This window comes from Rutilus rutilus (genome assembly GCF_951802725.1).
Source record: "Rutilus rutilus genome assembly, chromosome: 13".
Lineage (NCBI taxonomy): Eukaryota > Metazoa > Chordata > Actinopteri > Cypriniformes > Leuciscidae > Rutilus > Rutilus rutilus.
Window position 1 is genome coordinate 11075944 of NC_140218.1, and position 13094 is coordinate 11089037.

Consider the following 13094-nt stretch of genomic DNA (forward strand, 5'->3'; position numbering starts at 1 on the left):
TTATGATGCCAAAAGACGTAAGAGAATGTCTGTGGAGAAAAAGAAGACAAAAAAATGGGAACGTTTGCAATCATCTTTGCTCATATGCATATTTATACATATGATGTGTCCGAACCCACTCACTCATTCACTATTCACACGGTTTTCACGGTTAAGACTACAAACTACTAACAGTTTTGAGTCAGATAAACCATAAAATTGGATTTGGTTCTGATTTGGGAATGCATGGAAGAAAACAGCATTACTGTAGTTATTTCTGTTTCACCACTCCCACCTTGTTTAACAAAATCACTGCCTCTTGGTTCAATCCAGTTATGTTGAACGTGTCCCCTGCCTCTCCGTCCACGATCGTAAAGTCCATCCGTGCGTTGTCACCCAGGTCTGCATCTGTTGCTGAGAGCCGACCGATCTCCACCCCGGGGACGGCCAACTCAGACACCGAAAATGACCACATACCTAAAGGAGACAGAGATCGAGAGGGTGAAGTAAATAATCAGGCAAAACATGCCGATAACATAAAATTAGAACATCATCATTAATCTCATTAGACACGTAAGGCAAGCCCCCTACAGTCATCCAACAGCTTTTCAAATCCATTTGACCTCTACCCAAAACTAGACTTCCATAAAAAGCTTGCCTTTTGTTCACATAGAGATTTTTTCAGCAGTTTAATAAGTGGCTCTACAGTCTTTGTATGCAGCGGCTATATCATGGGCCAAAAATAAAAGAAGAAAAAACCTGCCTGAGTCTGTTTAAACCTAATTAGAGACAGCAAATAACACAGGCAATCTACTGCATTCCATAACAGAATGAAAAGTGTTTCTCATCTCACACTAGAGACACACATCATATCTTATACCATGATCAATCACAGTAATAAAAACAAATGTGTTGCCAAAGGGTTCTGAGTTAACTTTTATGTGGATATTAGGGGGTTTTGGGTGGTTGCTTACCGGATCAAGTCAAAAAAGTGATATTCTGGACCCAAAATATGGTTTGGGTGCCGCTACAATGCATGCCTGAATTTTTCCATCCGTTTGATCAGTAACAGCGCACCTCTCCTCAACAAGACATGCGGGGTCATTTGCCCATAGCACAAACATATGAGTTATGCTCCTTAAATTTAGTTTACTTAGTTCTTTAATTTAGATTGGTATACTTAGTTTAGTTATTTTAATTGAATCAATGCCTAATTTTCAAATATGAGTAACAATAACTGTGATGTAAGCGCCACTAAAGAAAGATAGATAGATGGATAGATAGATAGATAGATAGAAATGGACAGACAGACAAAAAGGCCGATAGATAGATAAATGAATAGATGGACAGACAGACAGACAGACAGACAGACAGACAGACAGACAGACAGACAGACAGATAGATAGATAGATAGATAGATAGATAGATAGATAGATAGATAGATAGATAGATAGATAGATAGATAGATAGATAGATAGATAGATAGATGGATGGATGGATGGATGGATGGATGGATGGATGGATGGATGGATGGATAGACGGACAGACAGACAGACAGACAGACAGACAGACAGACAGACAGACAGACAGACAGACAGACAGATAGATAGATAGATAGATAGATAGATAGATAGATAGATAGATAGATAGATAGATAGATAGATAGATAGATAGATAGATAGATCACTCCAGTACTGCTACACAAACACTGAAATGATTCATTCCACAAATTCCAAACATGCTTTTCAAGAGAATTTCAAAGGGACAGGATTGAAAAGGTCCAAGAAGAGAGTGTGATAGAAATATAAAGCAGGACACTGATGATTCCTTGCTTCTTTTAAGAGCCAAATTTGCTCCAGAACAGAAAATGAATCATGCAAACAACAAAGGCTGAGACAGTGTGATTCACCAGAGGCAGTTTGTGCCAGCTAATAACTCCTAACATTCATTAAAGCTGAGTGCAGCCAAGAGAAGATGATCACAGAAACACACTGTGGGAATACAATATGGCTTCTTTGCACAGTGTATTATCACTGTGTATTATTCTGAGGAGGAGAAAGGGATGAGGAGAGATTAGGGGAGAGATAGAAAGAACAAAAGAGGGAACGGCAGCAGGAGAGCCGGGGAACGAACGGAAAAGGAGGCAGAAAGAGTGTATTCATGTAGGAGGGAGAGGGAGGAAGATGCATTGTTGGTCTCCAAGCTGTATCTTTCAGCTGTGATTTTGCTGCGTACTGATGCAGAAAGCTCTGAACTTTAAATGAAATATTAATCGCGTGGATTTTAAAGAGAGAATCCGTAGGGAAGGCGGATAGAAGCCCCTGCACTCCACAGACAGAGCGAAGCCCTCTGAAAGAAACGTAACACAGATTAACATTATCTCTGGCACGCTGATAATAGTCAAGAGCATCATCAGCACCGTAATCCACTTTATAATTATGATAATATGCACTATACCGTAATCGTTTCTCAGAGGGCCAACAACAGGCAATCTTTGTAGCGTTTGCCATTAAAGATCATTGTTGTGTTTGGAATAAATATCACTAATCATTGGCTATTATACTGTCTGAGTATACTTTAGGGCACATCACTAGTCCCAAGGATGAGTTGCATTATTTAATATTACACAATATTACTGTCTTTACCGTATTTTTGATCAAATAAATGCAGCCTTGGTGAGCAGAAGAGACATTAAAAACTCTTGAACGGTGTAGTTTACAGTGTTTAAATAAAACTGTGTTATCTGGTTAAGCCTAATGTCATAGATAGTTTAAGGTCTGTAAGATTTCTTTAATGTTTTTGAAGTCTCTTCAGTTCACCAAGTCTTCGTTTTTACATCATAATAATACGTAATATCGTAAAGTATTATTACAATTTAAAACTGTATTTGTATTTATAACTGCAAAATGTATTTACTGTATTCCTGTGAATTTTCAGCATCATTACTCCAGTCTTCAGTGTCACATGATCCTCCAGAAATCATTCCAATATGATGATTTGATCCTCAAGACACATTTATTATTATTATCAATGTTGAAAACCAAAACTGTGATACATTTTTTCAGGATTCTTTAATGAATAGAAAGTTCAAAAGAACAACATTTATTTGAAATAGAAATATTTTCCAACATTATAAATGTCATTTTTGATTTAGATTATTGCAAACACTTTATATAATGGATTTTATACTTTAAGATTAAAAATCTAGGCCTGGGACCAGGGTAAACCAATAAAATCAACATATAAAAGTCATTTGAAAGGCAGCAAAAATAAAGTTTGAAGGTATGGGCAAGTTTCCAAGACAATGATTTGAAATCAGTTTTTTGTTATTTTTTCTTTAAAATCAATCCCTGAGACATGAAAGTGCCTGAAGCTGAAGAAACACCCACATATGATAAGTTTAAAGATTAAAGGTCACTCTACAATTTGCTTCTTGCTAGTCGGCAGTGGTATTAGAGGTCTATTTTTCCAGAAGAGACAGACACAGAGCATTTTAAACACAAACATCTGCTGAAAGTGTATTTTGTCAAGTGTTCAGTGTAGTTACACTAGTCTAAAAGCTAACAAGCACACAGTAAAAGACACAAAACTCTAATTCTGAGTTCACGGGGTCAACATCTTTGTTGTTGTAAACAATGCTGCTTGCTTCCTTGTTTCAGACTAACGAGGTGGAAAACGAGCAAGCAAGCGGCGCTCCGGAACCAAACCTGGCAAATGCAACAAACACACGCATTCTAATCTTTTCTGTAAACTTCAGAAAGTTTAGACAAACCCGAAAAAGTATGCTGGGAATCACTCAAAACCTAGAAGGGAAAAACAGTTTGTTGGCATCTGTATTTTTTTAACAGGGAAGCATCAGATAGGTAAACATGCATTTGACAAAAAAAAAAAAAAAATTCGTTACACTTTTAGAAGCATAACGGTTCTTTATTGGCATCTATGATTCGATTAAGAACCTTTAATATCCCTGGAATATTTCCATTCCAAAAAAGGTTCTTTATAATGGAAAAAGAAGGGGTGGGCGATATGACCAAAATCTTATATCACGATATGAGTCATATTATTTCACGATAACGATATATATCACGATACACTGTAGTTACTTTTTTGCTTTAAATAAGGGTTTTATGATATAAAAATGTTTGATTCCATTCATATTTCATCATTCTTGTCACCATTTTCAATATCACAAAAAACTAATACTAGGCTAAGAAAAAAAAACCTCTCAAGCTTACAGAAGACAAGTAAACAGTGATAAAGAAAGAGCAAAGAAAACAAAGACACAAATTAAATAGACCTACCTGAACAACTTCAAGCACTAGAAATAAGAAATACTACATAAATTGTTTTAAATTGTACTCCATAAATAAGTTTTTATATATCAAATGTATAAAAAAGCATGCATGGATCCAATATACTTGTACGTTTTCTTTCTCAACTGTTTACATTCACTTAAGACATTAATGACTGTGTTTACTTGCAAAGACATGGTCACTTCGACACATAAGTATGTGTATTTAACTGTTCAAGCCGAATAATTTGGCAAAAAGCTTTCACGCTCTATGACAGTGCTGAGAAACAGTCTCAGAGAACGCGCACATATAGCGAAATAAGTTGTCTGTCGCTGCTAACTGAGCTTCAATGGTTTAAATTCACTTGTATTTAAACCGCAATACTTAAAACACATGCAAACGATAAGCTTTTGTGACTGCGTATCAGTTCATTAGATTATTAAAAATGTTCTTCACACTAAGAAAAATAATGGTTCTTTTAGGAAATGTTCACTGAAAGGTTCCTCAATAGCCACGTTTCCATTACCCTTCAAATTGCGCAAATTGAAATTGAAAATACACCCAATGGAAACGCGTCAATTTCGCAAAAACTCCCATATATCGCAAAAAAGTTTTTAAGCTCGCGGTTTTTGGTGGTTTTTCAGGCAATTCGAAAAAGGATTAGGTCACTTAACACAGATGGCGCGGTATGTTTAGACAGAAGACGAGACAGAGTTCTTTATTAAAGGTGCTCTAAGCGATGTTGGGTGACATCACTTCTTGTTGACGTTCGAAGTATTGTCAAACAAAACGGAGGCTAGCTTGACCCTCCTCCTCATCCCGTCCCCTTCCCCTCCCTCCCGTGCTTCCAGAAACAGGCTTTTCCGGTGTAAATTCGGGACTTTGCTTTTCCTTCTCCTTTTCCCTCTTCTTTGCTATTTGTTCATCGGAACGTCGTCTCTTTGGTTGTGTGTCGGCCATATCAAAATTCAAGAGAATATAATTCTAACGTTATTCGTTGTCGTTGTCTAGGACATCTTTCCTCTAGCTAACTTCCCTCTTCATGCTTCTCTCTCCTCCACTCCCCCCTTCATGTGCACGCGCACTAACCCCCCAACCCCCACCCCCAAATCATACTTGTCGGTTATTGGCTGGAACACTGTTTGTTATGTTTCGTGGTCCAGGCTGGGCCAGTTTGTTTTTCTTGCCGTTTGTGGAGCCTGGGCTGTCTACAGAGACCGTGTTTCTTTTCAGTGTGTTCAGGGGACAGGCAGCTAGCGGATAGTGAGGAGATGTTTGCTGTATGTGACAAAAAATGTTTCAGCCTAAAAAAACGCGTGACCTTTAAACAAAAGTATTACGGGAATACTGGATTCTAAACAACAAATAAATGCCACAATTTATCAAGACCTTGAAGCAGATACAGTATGAGGGAGAAACACCTCATATGTGCCGCTCCAAGTATAAGGGCCTTTCCTTGCCATAAATGCTTGGATAACATAGTCTCCTTTGATTAATAATAATGGCTAGTGCGGTGGCTGGGATATACATAAACCTACCAACATCCGTCGCCATGATTTTTGGAAGGACTTTATGAAATTACGTTTTAGTCGCATAACATCGGTTAATGGAAACACCGTCATTTCACAATCGTTTTTTATCAACATTTCGAAAATATCGCTAGTTTTGCTACGTTTCGTGCAAATCTGTAACGGAAACGCGGCTAATGGCACAGAAATGGTTCATCTAAGGCATCGCTGCAAAAGCCCTTATTTGGAACCTTTATTATCAAGAGTTTTTGCGGGTGTTTTACAGAAGCTCTGAGCTGTTCTGGATGGTGATTTATATCGCCAAAATGAGCAGAACTGTTGAACTTGGAGGGCCGCTTTGAGTTACGAGTCTCAGACTCGCGCCAACTCGCCGGACCTCTCTTGCTCAGAGGTGACTCAGATGCTGTGAATGGCTTCAGGCTTTGTTTACTCACTCGCACACGCATTTATTAAAGTCGACGGATATGGACTGACAGAAACCCATAAGCCTTATCAAATCCACAGTCACTCACACTCACCTCTCAAACTTTGATATCTCACACACACAGCACATACCGCAAGCGTCCTATCTTCACAGACAACATCAAATACTTCATCCACACGTACACAGATGCTTCCCACCCCCACGACACCAAACCACACTTTCATATCTCTCCTTCAAACACCCAGCGCTGAGGTTTTTAGCACTTCGAGAAAGCTGCACGGAGAATGAAAGCAGTCATCACGGGTCAGTGGGCACAAGGCTTGTTTGAGAGATTCAGCGACACTTTTCACAATACTGTGAATCAGTTCCTGCTGAGAGCCGGGATTCAATCCACACACCAGAAAACAACGTCCGTAACACACAGGCCAGACCTGGAAATAAAGCACAGCTTCCCGAGAGACGTGCAGGATAAGGTTAAGATGCTCAGTGACTTCACTCTGTGATCATTGTCAGATCCTGTAGAGGATCATCACACACAATCACTGGCCCAAAAATACACAGTTCAGATGGCTTCCTAATCTCATGCACCTGATTTAACTCATTGGGAAAAGCCTAAAAGATCAGATTTTTTTTTTCTTTAAAGCAAATTTAATCAGGGATCATACTCATAAGGCAATTTTCAATCATGCAAGTACAGCTATCTATTTCAATGGAGAAACACCAACATTTGCATACTTATTCATTTAATTATTTAAAATCTGGAATGAAATCTGACAACGATGGCATCTTTTTTTTAGCTTAAATCACACACAAAAATCAGTATTTTTCATGCTAGTCTATGGGCATGCACATTCCAGAGTAAACAAACAGGCGACTGTCTCTTTTAATCGTAAAACTTAATACTCAATATAAATTCAGTTTACACTACACCATTCAAAAGTTTGGAATCTGTTTTTGTAAGAAGTATCTTGTGCTCACTACGGCTGCATTTGTGACCCGTGCTGGCAAAATGAGTCGGAATGAGCACATTTTCAAAAATGAGTTTTTGTTATTTTCACATTCTCTATTAAAAAACCTTCAAAATGATGTATGGTTTGTTGGAATCTGAAAAAAATGACTGAGCTACACCTGTTCGAAGTCGATACAGTCAGCAAACTCAATTTTGAGATTAAAATTGAGTTAAAGTTTCTGAAGGTTCCAAAACAAAATCACCAGGCAACCATATCCTAAAATCCCTGCTAATACCACCAAATTTGGCACACACCAAGTCAAAACCAAATATCTATAGGAAAATTATATATTCAACTTTCTTTCCAAGATACCACAATTGTTTGATTAACATTAATGAAACAGTCCGACTTACTGTACAGCACGGATCATGTAATATAATGTTATAAATCAGATGTTTTTCCCCAACAGTCCCCAACCACATAACAGATAATGTTTGCGTAAATACAGTACCAGTCAAAAGTTTGGAAACATTACTATTTTTAATGTTTTTGAAAGAAATCTCTTATGCTCATCAAGCCTGTAGTAAAAAAAAAAAAAAAAAAACAGTAATATTATGAAATATTATTACAATTTAAAATAATGGTTCTCTTTTTTGATATACTTTAAATTAAAATGTAATTTATTTTTGTGATGCAAAGCTGAATTTTCATCAGCAAGTACTCCAGTCTTTGGTGTCTTATGATCCTTCAGAAATCATTCTAATATGCTGATTTATGATCAATGTTGGAAACAGTTGTGCTGCTTAATATTTTTTTTATAACCTGAGATACTTTTTTCAGGATTATTTGATGAATAAAAAGTTAAAAAGAACTGTATTTATTTAGAATAGAAATCTTTTGTAACAATATACACTACCGTTCAAAAGTTTGGGAACAATAACTATTATTTTTTTAAGAAATTAGTACTTTAATTCAACAAGGATGCGTTAAATTGATAAAAGGTGATGGTAACGATTTATATTGTTAGAAATGTTTTTATTATGAATAAATGCTGTTTTTATGAATAAATGCTGTTAACGTTTTACTCATCAATGAATCCTGAAAAAAGTATTCCAAAAAAATATATTAAACAGCACAACTGTTTCCATCATTGATAATAACTGAGTATCAAATCATCATATTAGAATGATTTCTGAAGGATCATAAGACACCAAAGACTGGAGTACTTGCTGATGAAAATTCAGCTTTGCATCACAAAAATAAATTACATTTTAAAATATATTAAAAAAGAGAACCATTATTTTAAATTGTAATAATATTTCATAATATTACTGTTTTTTTTTTTTTTTTTTACTGCAGGCTTGATGAGCATAAGAGACTTCTTTCAAAAACATTAAAAATAGTAATGTTTCCAAACTTTTGACTGGTACTGTACTTGCCAAGACAGATATTTTGAAATACTGTAATTCTGTGTATATGTGTATATCGGGATCGCTTTGAAAGATCGTTTTGTTTACATAAGAAAATGAGTTCTCATTAGACTCATGCCATCGAGAAATTACTATGAATATTCACAAAGTTGAAATGCTGCGCTTGACAACAATACCAAGCTTGTGCTGAGAGGAACATTTGATTTACCACTTTTTAAACATTTTTTAACGTGTGCCCCCCTCCCCCCCTCCCCATATCTTATTTATAGGCCTTTTTGTCATTTATTATATTGGACAGTGGAGGAATAGAGAGAAAGAAGAGGAACAGGATCAGAAATAAATCATGCAGGCCGTATTTGAACCAGTATTTCTGTGATCATGCAGTTCTCATATGTGCAAATGAGCACATCAGCTGAACTCAGAATATCATACTCTTATGATTTATCCCGTATCTGTATATGCTAGAAATAGTAGCCGTAGTAGATCCATTGTATATCACTGTGTGACATTATAACTGATTCATTCTCTTCTGTGCAATGAAAGAGTGGGTGTCTCTTTAAAGCCGACAGATGATTACAAATTTAATTGACTTAATTACATGATATGCTGCTTTAGATGATTTGATGTATTCATTAAACAAATTCATTTCATTAAATGCATATCCCTTGTTTTACGGGTGCATGAACGCATCCTTATTTTGTTTATGTCGCCAAGTTTCGGTAAAGCAGTGTACTAAAAGCAAATAACAAAATGGTCAGTTTAGTCTGGAAAATCCACTCATCTAGAAGTATCAAGTCAGTCAAATTAAATGCTAACACAAAATATTAAACAAAGCTTAACACTTAAAATATTAGTACAATATTTCTACAACGTGACCAGTTTAGTTCGATTAGAGAACAAATGGCTGATATATACCGGTTTGTTTTTTTGTAAATCAAATACATAAAGCACAGTCATAGTATTCTGATTCCCGAACGAATTAATAATATGACACAGTTCTTTGTAGCAAATCAAATACATACAGCGGCAGCACAACCATGCTACTCCGATTGCCAAATGAATGACTCTAATGAGTCGGTTCTTTTAGGTGAATCAAAACTATAGAGTGCGACCAATGTAGTACCCAAAACGAATGACTCTTAGGAGACGGTTCTTTTAAAGAATAGTTCAAAAAGACAATTAACTGGTTTGTTATCAGTGCTAAGAGACCCCCAAGAATTTTTTTTTTTTTTTTTTCTTTTTTACTTGGAGGGTTCAGTACTGCTTCTTTTAATTAAAAATCCAGGAAAGGGGGGGAAATATCTCAATTTAATGCTCTGGCATGTTTTTTTTTATTATCTAATTTTTTAATTGGCCTTATAGGCTGTCATTTTTAAGCATGAACAAGTGGGTCATGCACCATTTTAATATTTTAATATTTAATATTAGTTGAGCGGTATTGGGTGTTAATGAAGTTTTTATTTTATGATTTTGACTTGATATGCTACATTAAAGCAAACTTTATTTTTCATATTACAAACTTTATAAACTTTTTTTTGAAACTGGGTAACCAGGGGCAGTGAATTAAACAGCCCAATATGCATAATTTAATGTTTTTAATCCATCAACAACCACAACCAATCTTAGACCAGCCTCCTTTTTTGTCACCTCATTAATCAAAACAGCCATAAGTGCTGATTAGTCTATGGAAGACCCTTTTTACTTCCCATAACATGAAGTCAGTGTGAATTGTATTACAAACACGACAACATAAATGCATTACCATTTCATCTTCAGATGCAAATATCTTCTTCATATTCAAGACAGCAAATTCCCTATAAATTTGAGAGATGGTGCTCTCTCATAGTAATTGGATGCAGTGGTTGCGGATTCAGGATTACACTCAGATGGTAAGATGAGACAAATTCATCACTCCATTAGGTTTTAAACTGCTGTTGGCTTTAAATCACAAACCTATGGGGCTAATATAGAGTTTAAAGTATGAATAGCTAGCACAGTAAAAAAAATAATTATTTAATGCATTTTGAAATTTCTGTATTGCCGTTATTGATGCTCAAGAAGGCAAAATGCGATATTAAACAACCAAGTGTATGTAAAACTTAGAAACAAGATATTTATGTGAATAATTTTGTCTTCTATTATACATCTTTTCAGGGCAGAACAGGACATTTTTGTGAGAGAAACAAACAACAGTTGGTTTAAACGCTTGTGATTAGAGAGATTGATTCAGGGAGCCGATGAACACGACTAAATCCATAATTGAAGCGCAAGAAATATGATACGCCGCAAAATTCAACTAACAGTATTACACATTTCAAGGGAAATAATCTATTTCGCAAAATTCTGACTGGGGATACGATTTATGCGGCTAAGTAATTGCGTACGTCATGACTCTCTAGTGTACGACTGATAAGATCGCATCCCAATCAGACGGAATATAATACAGCAGACGCAAGTCAGTCCCTCGTGTGTCTTGACATCACACCCACAGTCTCCAAACCACCACTCACGTCTTTGAGCTGTCAATCAATTACTGCAATAAGACCGCATCCGCAGCATGAATAGAATGTGTGTAATAAGCTCGCTGCGGCTAACAAGTGGACAGAAGTGCAGTCAGGAAAATAGGACAGAGTGAGACTTAAAGCAGAAGAGAAATAAAGCATGAATCCATTTCAAAAGGTTACATCATGTCACACACAAATCTGAACGCCCACATGTCTTCTCTTCCTGCTGGTTAGTCTAACCGCGGACGTGGAAACAGCGCTTGTGATGTTGGCAAACAGTGCACTGCGTGTCATTAGACCAGCTAATGGACAGCGTATAGCGTACATGCTGACAGGGATATGAAAAGCCCACACCACAACTCTTTGATCTTTAACAAAATATCTATTGAATTCTGAGTTTATATTCTCAGAAACTAAATTAGACTAGAACAGAACCAAAACAGACTGGAACAGAACAGAGAACACTAGGTGAGACCAGAATATGATAGACTAGAATATAGCAGAGTAGACTGCATATATACATACACACACACACATATTATATATATATATATATAAAAATATAAAAATAATGACTTTATTCAACTATTGATTTTCTTCTGTGTGGGCCTCTGACTGAGTTCACGAGAGCGCTACGACACGTGCGCGAGAACTGAGAAGATGACGCTCACGATCATTTGATGGGAAAGTGTGAGGATATTTTGTGGCACTGGTAAGGCACTTTTACGTTTTCTCGTTGGTTTCTCATGATTCGGACATCCAGGAAAGGCACACTTTAGAACCATTTTAAACACTACATCGAGACCCATCTTCTCAGTTCTCGCGCATGAACTCAGAGGCCCACACGGAAGAAAATGAATAGTTTGAATAAAGTCGTTATTTTTGTTTTGTTTTTGCGCACAAAAAGTATTCTCATCGCTTTATAAACTTAAGGTTTATCACTATTTTAACGATGTTTTCACTAACTTTTCTGGACCGGCAGAATGAAATTGTCTAGGCAATTTCATTCTGCCGGTCCAGAAAAGTTAGTAACAGCTTACTACTTATGAAGTAGTCAGAAAGCTCTCAGATTTCATCAAAAATATCTTAATTTGTGTTCCGAAGATGAACGAAAGTCTTACGGGGTTGGAACAACATGAGGGTGAGTGATTACTGACAGAATTTTCATTTTTGGGTGAACTAACCCTTTAAATTTACTAGTCTAGATAGACCAGACATGCTAGACTAGAACATAATACAATAAAATTAAATAGAGTAACAAAGTATAGCAGATTAGATTATCAGAATAGAATAGAATAGAATAGAATAGAATAGAATAGAATAGAATAGAATAGAATAGAATAGAATAGAATAGTATAGAAAAGAACAGTGTAGTGGAGTAGAGCATATATGATCCTTCATAGAATGGAATAGAACAGTAAAGTGAAGTAGATTAAAGCAGATAGACTAGACTAGAATATAACAGAGGACACTAGACTGGACTAGAATAGACCAGACCAGACCAAAGGAGACTAAAACATGAATAAAACAAAGCTTAGTCGATTACACTAGACTAGACTATGACAGATAACAATAAACCTAAATAGTGTAATAAAGTACAGCAGATTAGATTACAACAGAATAGAAAATCTTAAATAGAACATAATGGAATGGAACAGTAAAGTGGAACAGATTTACTAATCTACAACATAGACTACAACAGAGTAAACCAGACTAGACTAGACCAGATTAGACAACTAGAATAAAATAAAGATTAGTAGACTAGAGCAGATTACTACAAATTAAATAGAGTACTAAAAGTACAGCAGATTAAATTACAACAGAACAGAACAGAATAGAATATAGAATAGAACAGAATAGAACAGAATAGAATAGAATAGAATAGAATAGAATAGAATAGAATAGAATAGAATAGAATAGAACAGAACAGTGGAGTGGAGTAGAGCATATATGATCCTTCATATAATGGAATAGAACAGTAAAGTG

The 13094-nt window shown here is 36.0% G+C and overlaps 1 protein-coding gene across 2 annotated transcripts in view; it reads right to left on the reverse strand.

Annotated features, from left to right (window-relative positions):
* The window catches only part of cdh24a (cadherin 24, type 2a), an 84650-nt gene that overhangs the window by 23085 nt on the left and 48471 nt on the right, over positions 1–13094 (reverse strand). For both annotated transcript variants that reach the window (XM_084427793.1, XM_084427792.1), the window contains exon 6: positions 275–456. In XM_084427793.1, the coding sequence (XP_084283919.1) occupies positions 275–456 (182 nt within the window). The remainder of the gene's footprint in view (positions 1–274; positions 457–13094) is intronic.